Source organism: Hippocampus zosterae, chromosome 7 (genome assembly GCF_025434085.1).
Source record: "Hippocampus zosterae strain Florida chromosome 7, ASM2543408v3, whole genome shotgun sequence".
NCBI classification, from domain to species: Eukaryota; Metazoa; Chordata; class Actinopteri; order Syngnathiformes; family Syngnathidae; genus Hippocampus; species Hippocampus zosterae.
This window is the reverse complement of record NC_067457.1, coordinates 24,501,777-24,517,439: the sequence shown is the minus strand read 5'-3', so window position 1 is coordinate 24,517,439 and position 15,663 is coordinate 24,501,777. Positions and strand designations below refer to the sequence as shown.

The window sequence follows — 15,663 nt, the reverse complement described above, 5'->3', positions numbered from 1 at the left end:
TTTTTGTCTGTTTAAAGCGGACCAAACAGTGTAGGTGTGAATACAAGTTTGCCATTAAAAAAAAAAAAAATGCAGGACGCGATACGTCAACTGTATGTACTACGGCAGTGGTTTCATCCACTATGACCCATCTTTAAATAATTAGCACTTGTCTTTTCAGAGGCGGCCCGGTAGTCCAGTGGTTAGCACGTGGGCTTCACAGTGCAGAGGTACCGGGTTCGATTCCAGCTCCGGCCTCCCTGTGTGGAGTTTGCATGTTCTCCCCGGGCCTGCGTGGGTTTTCTCCGGGTGCTCCGGTTTTCTCCCACATTCCAAAAACATGCGTGGCAGGCTGATTGGACGCTCTAAATTGTCCCTAGGTGTGAGTGTGAGCGGATGGTTGTTCGTTTCTGTGTGCCCTGCGATTGGCTGGCAACCGATTCAGGGTGTCCCCCGCCTACTGCCCGAAGACAGCTGGGATAGGCTCCAGCACCCCCCCCGCGACCCTAGTGAGGATCAAGCGGCTTGGAAGATGAATGAATTAATGAATGAATGTCTTTTCAGATGCATGTATTCCTGCAGGAATGTGAATTTTTCTTTCTTCCGATCCATAAGAGAAATGTGGACTTTCTTCTCATAAAAAAAAAAAACGTCGGTGCAATCTTGCAACCTTGAAATGTCCCGAGGCCTTCGTGATTTGAAATGTGATTTTTTTCTGTAGAAAATAAAACTCAACTGTATTGTACAGTATAAAAACGGTAAATAAACTGTACACAAACTGTCCCTGGTGTATCCTTCCTTGTTCTTCGGTGGGGATGATTGGCAGCTGGCAAATAAGCTTCGTGGTGCATTACTGCCACCAAATGATATTGTCCACCCACTGCAAGGAAGCCTGATGCTGTGACGCGTGCGGCTGCCATCTTCTACTTTCAATATTTTGGGTGAGGAGAAGCTGTACTTTTCTGCTTTTTATTTTCTGCGAACACTTGTTGCTTTGTCAGTGAGAATCGCGCCTCGGGTGCCGTCACATGACTGTTTCGCCAATTTAATGGAACTCCTACTTGCATTGGACTGACCCCGCCCCTTCCCGGAAATATTTATAATTGCCCATATCGAGACTTTAAATAACCGATAGAGCTCTTTATATAAAACGGTGATGCGCTTTTGGAACAATCGATGTGGATTTCAGTGTGCATTCCCAGCCCCGGATGCAAAGAAACTACTACTAGGTAATAAATAATGTGATCCAAAAATTTGAATATAAACACGTTCTAACCTTTGTCATTCAACACTAAGATGGCAAAGATTCCCGTGACGCTAAATGGCAAAACAAATATCTGTGAACACACCCAAAGCACAGTATTCATTGTATCTCTCCAAACAATTGACCATTCATACGTTTCAAGAATGTCGCCATGCAGCGTTACACGGATATGATGCACGGAGGTCAACGGTTTGCCAACGTGAAATGTTGAAAATGGGCAAGGGTGGCAACACGCGAGCTGCAATTGTGTAATTTGTACTTCATTAAGTTCATTATTACCACTGATTGTTCTAAACGGGTGAACATTTGCTCTTCACAGCCCTGTCATGAATGGCAAACATCTGTGAATAAATAACGCCTCCCCCAAAAAGAGGATTAGCATCAACACCGTCCAGCTAACATGTACCGACCGGTGTTACATAAGCAACTGTACTCAGTAAAAATAGCCAACAGAAGCAGGCAAATTCATTCATTCATTCATTCATTCATTCATTCATCTTCCGTACCGCTTGATCCTCACTAGGGTCGCGGGGGGTGCTGGAGCCCATCCCAGCCGTCTCCGGGCAGTAGGCGGGGGACACCCTGAATCGGTTGCCAGCCAATCGCAGGGCACACAGAGACGAACAACCATCCGCGCTCACATTCACACCTAGGGACAATTTAGAGTGTTCAATCAGCCTGCTACGCATGTTTTTGGAATGTGGGAGGAAACCGGAGCACCCGGAGAAAACCCACACAGGCCCGGGGAGAACATGCAAACTCCACACAGGGAGGCCGGAGCTGGAATCGAACCCGGTACCTCTGCACTGTGAAGCCCACGTGCTAACCACTGGACTACCGGGCCGCCCAGCAGGCAAATTGTGATGGAAAAATAAAGTTACGAGGGCGATTTCAGCTGCGGGGCACGAATTCCAAAAACAACTTCTTTTCAGACAGTAATGCGTCCCGAGACTAATTGTGTGCGGTTTCAAATTTAGACACTGAACAATGAGTGCAATTGACGGCATAAAGACATGATTCTTTTGACCGTTTCCGGATGACATTCAAAACTGAGCCCCACATTTGCATTGTCATTTGATCCTTGCGAGTGGGTTCAGCTTAGGTGCCCCCCCCCCCCCCCCCCCCCGAATGCTGGCTTTCATGATGTCACTTCACAAATGAAACCCGAAGGTTGCCATGGCTCCTCGTGTTACGCTTCAAATTTCTCTCGGTGTTGTGATGTTAACTTCAGGTTTGTGAGAGCGCATTTTGAGTTTCATGTAAGTGTTTATCGCAAACGTTCCGTGTTTTCAATGTTGCAATCCTCCGTCGGGTCAATACCGTCAAGAAGATGTATGCTCAAAATAACATGAAATCACCTGCTGTTATTTTGAAATTCATCATGACCAACGCGTCAGATCCACACCCACTTTACCAGAAACCTGGAGGCTACTATTATCGTCCCAGGGATTCAGAGTGGGAAAACAAGCCCGTGGTGGTGCCGGATTTCTCCCGGTAACGCCATCCTTGTGTCGGCGTGAGGAGCGGAATTAGGACCCAGAAGCAGAAGTTGAAAAGTCGTTGAGAAAATACAAAGTGACTACAGAGAGCAGACAAACATCAAGGCACAAACAGTGCTAACACCTCCTCGCCTCTCTTATAATAAACGGGAGTGTAAAGCTGTATGGACGTCATCCAACGATGTGGTCTATTTTGGTGGATGACAAAAGCCACCACCCTCCCTGATCCTCCCCTTCCCTCTAGTTACCTGTTCTACCTGATTCTCATCCCTTTCTGCCACTGTCACCCACGATGATTCACACCACATTTCTGTGGCAGGTAAGCGCATGGTTTTCAATAACTAATTATACGCCTCTCAAAAGATTTCACATTTGTTGTAAACGCGCTGAATGAACAATGGAACACCGTTTGGTGTGACTGCATATAAAAGAAAAGTCTCATCTGTTCTTTAAAATCTTCATTTGAGAGTAAAAAAAACATATACCGGTATATTCAGCGGAGAAATGTCCAAACGAAGGTAAGGCAGAGAGAAGGACACAAAAAACCTTGGAGTTTAAATCTATGACACGTTGCAAGGTGATCCAATATTTAATAATCATGTTCGATCCGGCAAAAGCTGAATGTAAGGAAACAAACAATGTGATTATCCTGATGAGTGAGTGAGAAGCAGGCAAAAAGGAAAAGCATAACGCCTTGGCACCCAAGAACTTTCACAATAAAATGCAACAACCCCCAAAGGAGCAAAGAGCATAAGGGACATCCAATTGTAAAAATAATTAGTCTGCGCCTCACAAAAACAGCCTCAACAGTAATATCGTGGCCATATATCATCGTCAAAATAAGAGTATTCCGAAATAAAAGATTGTATCATTGAAATAGACAGACTTGAATAAGTCTATTTACAACCACATTGTCACAGTCCTCAATTTCTATTCCGGAAACGGAACCGTCTCATTGTGTGTGCGGTTTGGGTCAGACTCCCCGGAGGAGGGGCCGATTCATAGATGGGCATAACTTGTCTTTCAAAATGCTTCAAGTCAAGCGGCTCCAGATTTCAATGGCCGGCTTGTTTTTTCTTTGTGCCCATTTAAGCCGCAGCTGCACACCTCCAAGAACAGGTTTGTAGCGGTCTTCAAATCCAAATTTCAACCTTAGCCTTTTTCAAAACGTTTTTGACATGCGGTTTTCGTCCAGACAGCATTAGCATTTACTGTATAGCCAAATTTACCTATAAAAGACTGGCTCTGGACCTCTGAGATCTAGACAGTAGAGAGAGATCTAGATTAGTCATGGACCTAAGATGGAGCCCTGAGGAACACCGGTACCCAATTTTGAGCAATTTTGGTGTGAGTGCATCAAACTAAACCCATTCTCACCTTACAGATAAAAACTTTTTTTAAATGACCGTGTGAAAATGTCAATGCGTCACGGATGCTTTTTGTCCGAGTGTGACACCGCGGTTTGTACGATGGAATATTCTGTCTCAAGTCATCACGCTTCCGCTTATTGTGTCCCGCAGGCCCACGGGATGTTGTGCACGGCGGGAAAAAACAGGGTCGTGATCTTGGTCTTGTGTTTGACCGCTGCCGGTTTGTTCTGTAAATCCAAATGGAATCTGCCCAACTTGTATTCTCAGGAGTTGCGTGAATGCAACTGCCTGAAATGTGTGACCGATGAGGAGAATGAGTTTAAAACGCAAATGGACGCATCGCCAAAGCCGTTTTTGTCCATACCAAGCCCAACATCGGAGAATGATTTCAACTGGTGGAAGGTAGTTGAAGATTTCATTCCGGTGTTTTTGTCTCCTATCATATTTCAGTAATGTCAGTCTCACGTTGACTGGGTAGAGCCGAGGAGTCTGCTTCATATGAGCAGATATTGAAAATTTGGAATTGTGTCACTTGGACCGACAAAAAAGACTGACCTTTGGACGTTTATAGCTCAAGAGTTTTCGTTTTGTATCTTCATGTCACTTTTTCTCATTTGTTTATGTTGTATGACTATTTTTCAGAAAGTGCAGCTGGAACAGCGCAGCTTCCAATTTTTTAATGAAACTGTCGACAAACTCTTCGCAATCTTTCCAAGCAGCCCACCACTTGAGGAGCAATCGCCCGACCGCTGCAGGACTTGTGCGGTGGTGGGCAATTCCGGTAACCTCAAGGGATCGCATTACGGACCTCTGATTGATCAACATAACATCGTAATCAGGTAAACAAGAAGAAATGTAAAATAAAATTCATTTACTCACCAATGTAGTGCCTGTTCACTGAGCTGCAGATCTACGCGAGTGTCCCCCAAACGTTTTTAAACGCACCGTAGTGCGTAAGTGCCCAGACGTGCTCTGATGTTTCCTTCAATTGGTAAATCCAGTGGAAGGTCCGTCTTGAAAATTGTGTGGAAAGTATTCCCGCAACCAGATCAACGTCTTCTCCTTCGGCCATTTTGGGTCAAAATGCAGCAACAGCTCTCTCTAGCAGGCGCTAATCCAATCACCGAACGCGTAGTCCAGTGTCGACGTACACCACAGGTGTCAAACTCGGGTCCTGGAGGGCTGCTGTCCTGCATGTTTTCCAAGTCTCCCTGTTGCATGCAACGCACCTGATTCAAATGATCAGATCATCATCAAGCTTTTTGAATCAGGTGTGTTGCAACAGGGAGACATGGAAAAGATGTCTCCAGGACCTGAGTTTGACACCTATGACATAAACCCTTCCAGCTGGCCCTGGTACGCAGACTCGTAATGTGATTGGCTACTTATAAATAAAATGTATTATTATTATTATTATTATTATTATTATTATTATTGCAACCTGACTGTGCACGTTCATTGACAGCGCACAGGAGTCGACTCTGTTTAATTTGATGGCTCCGAGCAAGTTTAATTTACCTGGTAACACAAGCTATCTGAAATATGATTGGTTAAAAACTCTACCATAATAAATAAGTTATTTATCGACTAAGTGGAAATAATATGATGTAAAGAATACAGAGAATAATTTTGTTTACATATTTATGAAAATAAAATAACATAAATTAATTTTATGTTATTCTCAGAATGTTTGGGCCAGCAGAGAAGGCCTTGCTGGCCCTGACGGAACGCCACTGGTGCTCACTCAGTGGCGCCGCTGACGTTTTCACGACTTCCCTGCTTGACAATTGTGATTCCTGTAGAATGAACCACGGCCACACAAAGGGTTATGAGTCAGACGTCGGCACCAAGACGACTCATCACGTCATGTATCCCGAGAGCGCCATCCATTTGGACAACAGCACTCACCTTGTGTTCTTTCCCTTCAAGATAAATGACTTGCTTTGGTTGCTCAAGAACTTTGCGCCTCGGTACGTGTTGCCATCGAAACCCAATACTCATTGTCACTCGCCGGAGTTTGGGCAGTCAAGTGAGCAATAAATTGCACCGCCAAAAAAATTAATAAAAGGCTGTTAATATATATATCTGCATTTTACTTCTACAGAGAAAACGGTCAGGAGAACACAAATCGGATTGCCAACAAGAACTTGGTGAGTCTGACCTGGGGCTGTGCACTTAATCGAATTTTAATTACGATTATCACACTCAAAAAAACGATATTATGTATACTGTATATGTAAATAATAATAATAATTTGCGCTCAAGAGATTGATTGAAATTGTTGATTTAAATGTTCTAACAGGGCGGCCCGGTAGTCCAATGGTTAGCACGTCGCATGTCTTCTTTACGTTTCAATATTTTCTGCTTTTGTACCACATAATAAATGATCAATGGAATAACGGTGATTTCATTTATGACCAATAATCGCGATTCATATTTTAATCACACAAATTATTATCATCGTGCAGCACGAGTCTGACCTGAAGATAATCACATAGACCAACTTTATTTGTTTTCTTGTGATACCGTTTCTCCTTCGTTTCAGTTTATGAGTCTGACTTGCGACAGGTGATGATCATCAACCCGGGATTCATGAAATATGCTCATGAAATGTGGCTGAAAAAGCAAGGCCGCTACCCATCCACTGGCTTCATGACCGTGGTGCTCAGCTTGCAAATATGTGACGAGGTAGGCACCTCCAGTTTATCAGGTTAACAAATGTAATTGAAAATGACGAAGAAAAAAATAACGTTTCTGTGAAACTATGTTGGGGGTGCGGGTCAGGAATTTAAAAAATAGGCATTCCTTTGATTTTAAAATTGTGTCCCCCCCCCCCCCCCCCCCCCTAGGTGAGTATTTTTGGGTTTGGTGCTGACAGAGATGGAAATTGGAGCCATTACTTCGAGATCCTGAGTAACAAAAAACTGAGAACTGGACCCCATCCTGGCGTAAAGGAGTATGAGGTCATTCAGGAGTTGAATCAGAAGCAGATCATTCGTTTTCTTCAAGGACTCTAAAACGTGCGCTGGAATCTTACTCAATTTGATTCTGCAATTGGGGTTCAATTTTTGATTGTTCAGCAAATGCTTCTTTAGAAATCATTAGAAATACAAACCAAAGGTGATTTATATATTTATTGCATAAGATATTTCTCCATTGAAAAGATTGAATACATGTATTTGTACTTTTATTTTTTTATTTTACAACTTTGCTGCTGTACATTGTAAATCTCCCCAGTGTGGGACAAATAAAGTATATCTTATCTTATCTTCATTGCAATACCAGTTTTCTTGTGGGGATCTACACTCAAAACAAACATGTCCTTTGATAGCACAAATTTAGTAAGTACCGGTACATTTTATTCAAGTGTCATTTAACTGCAGCCAGGACTACCAAAGTCTCGAACGCGTGCTTAAAACAGAGCATCACAAACACCCCGTGGCGTGAATACAAGTGAACGATGTCTTTCTGGAATGCCCGCCGAGGCAAATGTTTGTGAACTGCTTTTGAAAAAAAGAGGAGGCAGCTCTCGCCTCAAATGGAAAAGTACCGGTAGTCAAATTAACTGTTTACATACACACAGACAATCCAAGCTGTGAAGTGTCTTTGCCAGTAAGAATAACATTTTTAAAAAACGGGTATGTGGATTCGGTCCAACACACGCATCTTTTATTAACCCTCTTCATCACTCCAGACTACTAAGATGCATGTACATGCATATAAAGGAGTACAATTTGTAAAGGGAGTGTAAAAAGCAGGTCTTGATGTGCCTCGTTTTACCATGAGCGTTCATAATAAGCGTAGCGCTGCCACCTAGCGGTCATCATTAGCAAGTGTAACTTACGACAACTGCTGTTCTCTAATGAGAATCCGAACGGCAAAATTCACTGCAGGCGTTTGATCCTTGAAATGACTGACAACATGTCAGGCCTGGTTCTATTAGACCTGGTGTTTAAACAATCGTCCTCATGCTGTTCACATTTTGACATCATGAGATCAACACGACGCCTAACAATGCTACCTTGTCATTGTGACGCTTCCAACAGGATGTTCTCCGACGGAAATGGCCACTGAGCTTAGGTCATCAGCAGGTTACAACAGAGATTCCGAGAGACTGGAAGAGTCACAGAAAGATATAGGCGTGGATGTCCTTTGGCCACATCTCATGCTGATGACTGAACAATGCCCTGAGAAACCGGATGATGAATGCCACTCAACTTCCAGGCACGTTTCAGGGAGGTGAGAGGTCACGTATGAGTTTTTCGACATAAAAGAAAATCAGTGAACACTTAAATATGACAGAAAAGACCATTTATTTAATCAACCCATAGAGACAACAATGACATTCACAGTGGTGTGAAACGAGCCTTTAAGGAGGTGTTACTTGCTCTTGGTGGTTCTTGTGGTCTTAGTTCCAAGCCAGCTCACGTAAACAACCTTCTCTCAGCCACTTTTGCAGTGGATTCTAGCTGAGTGTAGGATGTTTACATGAATTGAGCCCGGATTTGACAGGCAAAGTCGTCTTCGTTCGTGGAGGAGGAGGCTGGAAGTAGCTGGAGACGGCAAACATCAGACTGAAAGCTCAGTTGGAAAGACAGCTTCCAGTCGGGGATGTTTACAGCCCCTCCACTACCTGGTGCACCTCAAATTGGCAAGGAAAAAAAAAAAGTCCTACTATTACAAGAGAAATATTCTGAACTTGGTAAGTAAAGTCATAATGTTACAAGAATAAATAATTTACAAGTTGTGATGCACAAAAAAAAAGTTACATGGGGGGGGGGCACTCAAAGTTACATTAGTCCTATAACAGTCAGAATGTTACAAGAATAAATACAATTTACCAAAAAAGTGGCAATGTGGAAAATATATATATATAAAGTTAATAAGGGGAAAGGTTGTAACATTACAAGTATATATATATGAAAGCTTGTGATATCACATGATCCTTATAAAACTTACCAACATGCGTTAATGACGATTTGACTTTTTTTTAAATAACGAGTTAGTGTGACGTCACGGGCGTCGTTGCAAGCGCTTGCCTGTCACCTTGGCAGCTGCGACTGCGTGACCTTTGCGTGTTTACGTACATGAAAACAAATTTATTGCATGCCATAAGGGCAAATATTTTGCGACGTAAGAGTAAAGTATCGTGCTGTGATGTCACCAAACGGACACAGCTGGGTAACACTTGTTCAAAGGCCAAAAAGCGAGTGTCAAAGGCAGACCCCAAAACAGCTCAAAAAGATCACTTCAACGCACACCCAGTCGCCGTTTAAAGGCGCCATTACGTGGAGAGACTCCCATTGCAGCGGGCGAACGGTCGAAAGTAACTTTATTGCCCCAAAAGACCGGTCAAAGATACAAAATCAAACTGTTAGCTTGTGCTAGGCTAAATAGCAAGCTTCAGCTAGCTTCTCCGTGACCCCAACATTCTGTTGTCCGACGTCTCCTTACCGGGCTGAGTAAGAAGCCTCACTCCGCCGAGTCGAAGTCCCTCCGAGACTGGTGTTATTTTTAAAAGTCATTCGGGATACGTCACGTACTTCAGGGCAACCTGTTGTTTACCCCCCCCCCCCCCCCTCCCAACCAATCCCCGCTCCCACCACACACATACACACACACACTACCATCTTCCATTCACATGCCTTTATTTTGACCTTATAGTTACTCGACACCAACATTGACGTCATTGTCCTGGCAACATAGCTCCTCCCACCACCGCGATGATTGGATTAGAAAAATAAAAGAATAAAACTACCGTAATACAAACTTTTACATTTGTTTGCAAAGACGTGTTGTTCATAAATATTGGTTCATATCGTAAACAAATATTTAAAAATCAAATTGGCATGAATAAAATGTAAAAAGGGACATTTTATGTAAAAATCTAAACAGGAATTTATGCTAGTTGAGTTTGCATGTCCTCCTGTGTGGCTTTTCTCCGGGTACTCCCATTTCCTCCCACGTCCCAAAAACATACATTTGTCCTTGGATATGATTGGGCAGTTCAAACTTTATTCACGAGGATGAACATTCCAGCATATCCACATCAAAACACGTTTTGTTCAACGCAAGACTTGATTTCATTCAATATGAATTGGGAGGATTTGATGACCTCATCAGTTCTTCCTTCAACTTTTCGACAAGCCATCAGTCGTCGGTGTGCTTTTGGGCCACGAAGCCCGGGTCCGCTTCCGGTTCCTGGGTGACGACCGAGGAGGAGGATCCGGATGTCGCGGCCACACGGAAAAGGCGAAGGAGGTCATGGTAGCGAAGGCTCACCTGGAAAAGAAGCGGAGGTAGGTCGTGACCCCGCCCCGCACGGCCGCTACGCCTCTAGCCTCTCACCTGCCGGGCGCTCTTGGTTCCCAACTGGGTGGAGATTCGTCTGAATGTCTTCCGATGAACTCCTTGCTGCTGACAGGCCGTCAGGATGAGACGGTCGGCTTCTCTGAGACGAGATGCGGACATGAAGAAATGGAAAGTGTGCCGGGATGTGTCGGCGGGGCCCTCACCGTGTCCACACCACTGTTTTTTCTCCATTTACACCCGTTGAGACGTTTTGAGCGGACACGGCCGGCGGCTGCGCTTTCTTTTGGCCGCGCGCATCGCTTCCTGTTTTTCCGGGCTCATCTGCCCCTGGAGGGCACGCCTGGGATTCCCGTTGTAGGCGGAGGTCAACTTCCTGAGAGAAGTGTGCCGCATGAAAAGCCGTTCCTGAAAGGTTTTGGTCTGAAGCAGGGCCTGCCTCACCCCGTATTTTGTACCTCGAGCAGATGACAGGAAGTTCCAACATCTTCTGTCATCCTGGCCTCGTTCACTCCGGAGCTCCTCGATGATTCCACCGTACCAGGAAGGTCCACCTCCGCTTCCTTGATTCCCCGCACGCCTGCCGCCGAGCGGGCGGGGCAGTCAGGAGAGGGAGGATTTGGGGTTGCGGGGCCAGGAGAAGCTGAGGAACGGGGCCGGGGGCCACGCTCGGACTGCCGGACAAAGCCCCCGCGCCGCAAGCGCAGGTTGGCCGGGAGGTGGGGCGGGTAGCGCGCACGGGGACGGCCGGGTGCAGTCTCGTCGCCGGAGGAGCGGCGTGGAGAGGCGGGGCTAACGGCCTTGGAGATCACGGGGAGACTTCTCTGGAGGGGGCGGGACAATATTGACCGACGATATCGACGTGTGCGTGCGTGAGTGCAAATTTTCAGCTGCCTCACCACCAGCCACAGAGGCAAGAGGCGCACATCTCTCTCTGCTGGGGGACGCCGCTCCGATGCAGCGACATGGGCACACATCGGCGGCATGCGAGGAACAACACGCCTGTACCGGAATGCCTACACACACACACACACGCTTTACCTTCAAGCAGACGTCGCGATGGCATGTGCGCGCGCGTTACCTTGACAACATTGTCGGGGGTTCCTGATCTGCAGCACTCCAGGATCCTGCGTTTCACCTGAACGACACTTTTACTCAGCAACAATTGGCACAGCAGCCGGGTGGGGTCGCGTGAGCCCTCCAAATTGCGCAGGCCCATGACAAGCAGGCTGCGCGCGCACACACACACAGACACACACATGCGCACTCATGGACAAATTCATCAAATGTCTGTCTGCAAAGTTCTGATGTGTTTGGTGCCCTTTGTGTGTGTGTGTGCTTACCAGTCTTCTGCTGCAGTGAATGCCGCCGTCCTGCGGGGGCAATAGAGAGCCGGATCCAAGCTGACACACGGCAGAAGTTGCGGGTAGAGAAAGACGGGACGTGTGGCAAAGATCCACGCCAGCTCAGCGGGCATCACTGGAAAACTCCGCACTGGTAACACACACACACACCCACACACACACTTGTCACAAATAGCGCGCACAAGGTAAAATGCCACCAACTGGATAAGGTGACTGACTTTGTCCGCGTGAGTCCGCCGTGTGTTTGAGGTGTACGTAGGCTGGGGGGCACTCCCGCAATTCGTCCAGCAGCTTGAGGGCCCCTTGCAGATTGGAGGCCCTGAAGGCACTGCACAGCGCCGCCGCCGCCGCCGTCATCCGGGCTCGTTGGCACGACAACATCAGCTCACCTCGCTGCGCCAGCAGGTCTAGCTCAAACTGACACACGGGAAACGCGGTGCCGTCACACGGGACACGAGGCGACCAGGGGGGCGGGGGGGGGGGGTGAGTCGGCGAGCAGCCGACGACGACGACGACGCTATTGGCAGCCGTCCGTCATTTGTGACTCGGCGATCGCACGCTGGAGATTTTGAGCTCAAAATGGCCGCCCGCGCTCGCTCCTTACCAGGAAGTGTCGCGTCGTTTCGGCCTCACTGCGAAGTTCTTCCACGGGCGACGCGAGAAGGTGGACCTGAAGCAACAGCTGCACATGCTGGACACGCACACACACACACGCATCCATTGATTGTTTTTCCTAATCACTTCTATTGATGGAATGAAATGTACCTGCTGTATTTGCTGCGCGAGCGTGCTCCGGTGGCGTGCGTCCAGCCTTAGCGTGGGCACACTTGCCGCGTGTTGAACGGGCCTCGGGAAGGCCAGCTGCTGCTTGACGGTACGCAGCTCTCCCGCCAATCGCTCCTTCTCCACCTGCCCGCCGCACGCCGCCGCCGCCGCTCGGTCGAGCGCGTGACACGGCCGGGCGGCAAGGCGCTCATCACAGGTGCTGCCGGTGTCCTCCCGTGACTCCTCCTCTTCCTCCTCGTCGTGGCCTTCATCATCCACTTCCTGGCCCCTCAGGTCCTCTTTCAGCTAACGCACACACGTTGATGTCTTTGCTTTGTGCGGGTGTTGAGCGTGCATGCGGTGTGTCTCACCGTTTCAAAGAGCTCCTCCATCAGTTCATTGACTTCCTTTTCTGTTGAGCAACAACGTCATTGCACTACGGTGCGGCCGGTTTGTGTGTGTGTGTGTGTGTGTGCGCGTATACTGACTGGTGATGCGTACGGCCTTGTCGTCACGGTAATCCTCCTGGTCCGGCTCATCGATGTCAGCCAGGAAGTTGTACTCTGGATCGTCTTCATCATCGCACTCCTCTGAACGCACACACACACACACACACACACACACACACACACACACACACATGGCAAGTTGTTGACACACGCACGCGTTGCCATGTTAGCAGCCGCGTTGACGTCTGACCGTCGTTGTCCACGTCGGAGGTCATGAGCCCTCGCAACCAGTCGGTCCAGTTGCTGTCCTCGTTGGCGGAGCCGCAGTCGTACATGTCGGGAGTGATGTCGGGCGCTCGTAGCTCCGCCTCCAGGCGTCCGAGCGGTACGTCTCGAAGGGGACGCTTTGAGCGCGTACGGTACGCCATCAGGCCGCCCTCGCCCGAGTCCTCCAGAGGCCGGTACGGCTCCATGCACACGGCCAGCTCGGCCTCCACGGCGTGCAGCTTCTCCAGGAAGCTGTCGGCGTGGGCGGAGGGAGGGGACAGCGGCGGCGGAGGCAGGGGCGGCGGCGGGGGCGGACCCATTGAGGACCCAGACTCCGCACTCGAGGTCTGAGGGCGACAGGAAGCGTGGCGTGCCGTGTTTCACGTGTGCGCGTCGCCGTGCTTTTACCGTGCCGGCGCCGCGCCGGTTGACGTGGGGTCGGGATCCTCTCGCAGGCGACGCCGCGCTCTCCAAGTCGCTCTCGTGCAACGTCTGCCGCAAAAGAGTGGCGTTAGCGACGTCGCCGACACCTCACCTCATCGGATGGAGGCTTCACATCTTCGGCCGTCTCGTCCTCGTCCTCGTCGTCAGGACGATACTCCTCGTCGGAGGAGTCTTCCTCGGCGAGGGGGATGTCCACAAACTGATGACCCTGAACGCACAAATGGGGCGACCTTTCAGCGACCTTTCGGTGACCTCACGCGCGCAAACCGCAAAGGGCAACTTTGAGCTTTGACCTTGCCGATGTCTCCGCTCTTCTTGATGGGAGAGATGTTCCACGCTGGGATCGCCTGACGGGAAGTGAGCAGCGACAGCAATGACATCACGGGCCGAGCGGGTAGGCGTCCGCGACTTTTGCCCGTGCGGGCCAATTCTCACCACGCCTTTCTCCACAACTTCCTTCAGCTTGGAACGCGTCATCTTGGGCTCCTGCGGAAGCAAACGCCCAGAGGGTCACTCGGCTTCGTACGCGGCCAATCCGCCCCCACGACCCCTCGACTCACAAACGGCGGCACGGCCTCGGTCTGGTTGATGGCGGCTTTCATCATCGCCACCACGTGCTCGTTGGTGATCACTTCCTGCGGGGCAAAGGTCAGCGTTGGGGAAAAGGCTGGCCGGCACACATGCGCGTTGGCACGCTCACACTCACGTGGATAATGTTGCGCACGTTGACGCTGGTCAGCTTGTGTTGCTTGGACTTGCTCTCCAGCAATTGGTCAAGCTGTCGGTCGATGTCCAAGCCCCCCCTCGGCTGCTCTTCTTCTTCACCTTTGTCCTCCTCCTCCTCTTCTTCTTCGTCTTCCTCCGTCTGCCTCTTCCGCTTCCTCCTCAGCATTCTCCTCCCGCTGACCTCGGGGTGCTCATCTTCTGACACGGGCAGAACCGGCCAATCAGATGCCAGGATTGAGTCGCCTTGGCGACCGGCGCCTTACCCGTCGTGATGATGAGCTCGGCGTCCGCGTCGGCATCTTCACGATCGGGGGAGTGCGGCTGCGAAGCAAGGTCACGCGCTCCCGCTTTCGCGCGGTCGTGTGCGGACTTCATCGTGGATTAACGATGGCCGCTGGGTTGGTGTTCGCAATAACACTCATTCAACATTCGCGGCTTCAAATCGCAACAAAGCAAAATGCTCTTTTTCGTCGTCATGTTCATTGGTCTCAACGCATCACAACGTTGGCGAGGTGTTCTATTTCCACATTTAGCCAGAATGTTGGATAAGACGTACATGTAGTTTTCAGAGCGACGTGCAGAATGCACTATTAGCTTCCGTTACTTCTCAATCGGCTCACGGCTAGCTTCTTTGAGCATCAAGCGTCTGGCGTGAATTTGGAACGGAAGGTGACAGACCAAGAGAGTCCCGACGCGCGCGGAGCCTCCGTTCAAGTGGCCAAAACAAACCCTATCGTCAGAAACGCATCTCCGGCGTTCCCATACGACTTCTTCGCTTCGGTCGCTACAAGCAGCCAACGTCTGCCTTCTTCCTCTTGGCTGTGTTTTAATCTTATTCTCTCCCGTCTTTCAATGACTGCCACCTGGTGGAATTCTGACATATGACATTTCTTCGTCCACTCCTACTGTTGTTGTTTTGTTGAGCGACTTCCAACTGGGTCCCAAAGCGGCTCCTAAAGCCGCAGCGAACCGACTACCAGCAGACCCGGTTGTCGGCCGTTGACTGGGAACTGTTCGTAGCCCGAAAGCACTTCCAATACCGCTTGGAAGTCGTTCCCGCGTTGTGCCACTGCTGCTGTCGCTCTTCTCCTTCTTTTTCTTCTTCTTCTTCTTCTTCTTACAAGCAACGTTTACGTGCATTGCGCCACCTACCGCACGAGAGCGTCTCCCTACCGTCGCAACGTACATATCAACCAAGCGCACCAACAATTACGCCGCGCCGCTTCA

The 15,663-nt window shown here is 48.8% G+C and overlaps 2 protein-coding genes across 6 annotated transcripts; one reads left to right on the top strand and one right to left on the bottom strand.

Annotated features, from left to right (window-relative positions):
- The first annotated feature begins 2,861 nt into the window (after window positions 1-2,861).
- Window positions 2,862-7,379, top strand: LOC127603589 (CMP-N-acetylneuraminate-beta-galactosamide-alpha-2,3-sialyltransferase 1-like). Of its 2 annotated transcripts, XM_052069949.1 has the most exons (7): window positions 2,862-3,061; window positions 4,263-4,514; window positions 4,755-4,951; window positions 5,915-6,082; window positions 6,217-6,262; window positions 6,681-6,800; window positions 6,962-7,379. In XM_052069949.1, the coding sequence occupies exons 1-7, from the start codon at window positions 3,035-3,037 to the stop codon at window positions 7,127-7,129; spliced, it is 978 nt and encodes a 325-aa protein (XP_051925909.1). In that variant the 5' UTR covers window positions 2,862-3,034; the 3' UTR covers window positions 7,130-7,379. The 2 variants fall into 2 exon arrangements, with proteins under 2 accessions (XP_051925909.1, XP_051925911.1); XM_052069951.1 differs by lacking the exon at window positions 6,962-7,379 and having other exon boundaries at window positions 2,864-3,061; window positions 6,658-6,797.
- Window positions 7,380-10,105: 2,726 nt separating this feature from the next.
- On the bottom strand, window positions 10,106-15,525 carry LOC127603569 (GON-4-like protein). Of its 4 annotated transcripts, none has more exons than XM_052069912.1 (21): window positions 14,993-15,525; window positions 14,700-14,830; window positions 14,417-14,634; window positions 14,271-14,345; window positions 14,146-14,196; window positions 14,004-14,057; window positions 13,823-13,918; window positions 13,675-13,758; window positions 13,250-13,613; window positions 13,039-13,140; window positions 12,922-12,962; window positions 12,551-12,856; window positions 12,390-12,476; window positions 12,004-12,202; window positions 11,765-11,915; window positions 11,503-11,650; window positions 11,321-11,437; window positions 10,880-11,245; window positions 10,628-10,797; window positions 10,461-10,563; window positions 10,106-10,394 (listed from the first exon to the last, which is right to left on the bottom strand). In XM_052069912.1, the coding sequence occupies exons 2-21, from the start codon at window positions 14,809-14,811 to the stop codon at window positions 10,263-10,265; spliced, it is 2,976 nt and encodes a 991-aa protein (XP_051925872.1). In that variant the 5' UTR covers window positions 14,812-14,830; window positions 14,993-15,525; the 3' UTR covers window positions 10,106-10,262. The 4 variants fall into 4 exon arrangements, 3 of the variants coding, with proteins under 3 accessions (XP_051925872.1, XP_051925874.1, XP_051925873.1); XM_052069914.1 differs by having other exon boundaries at window positions 14,417-14,631; XM_052069913.1 differs by having other exon boundaries at window positions 14,417-14,631; window positions 14,700-15,525.
- Between the last annotated feature and the right edge of the window lie 138 nt (window positions 15,526-15,663).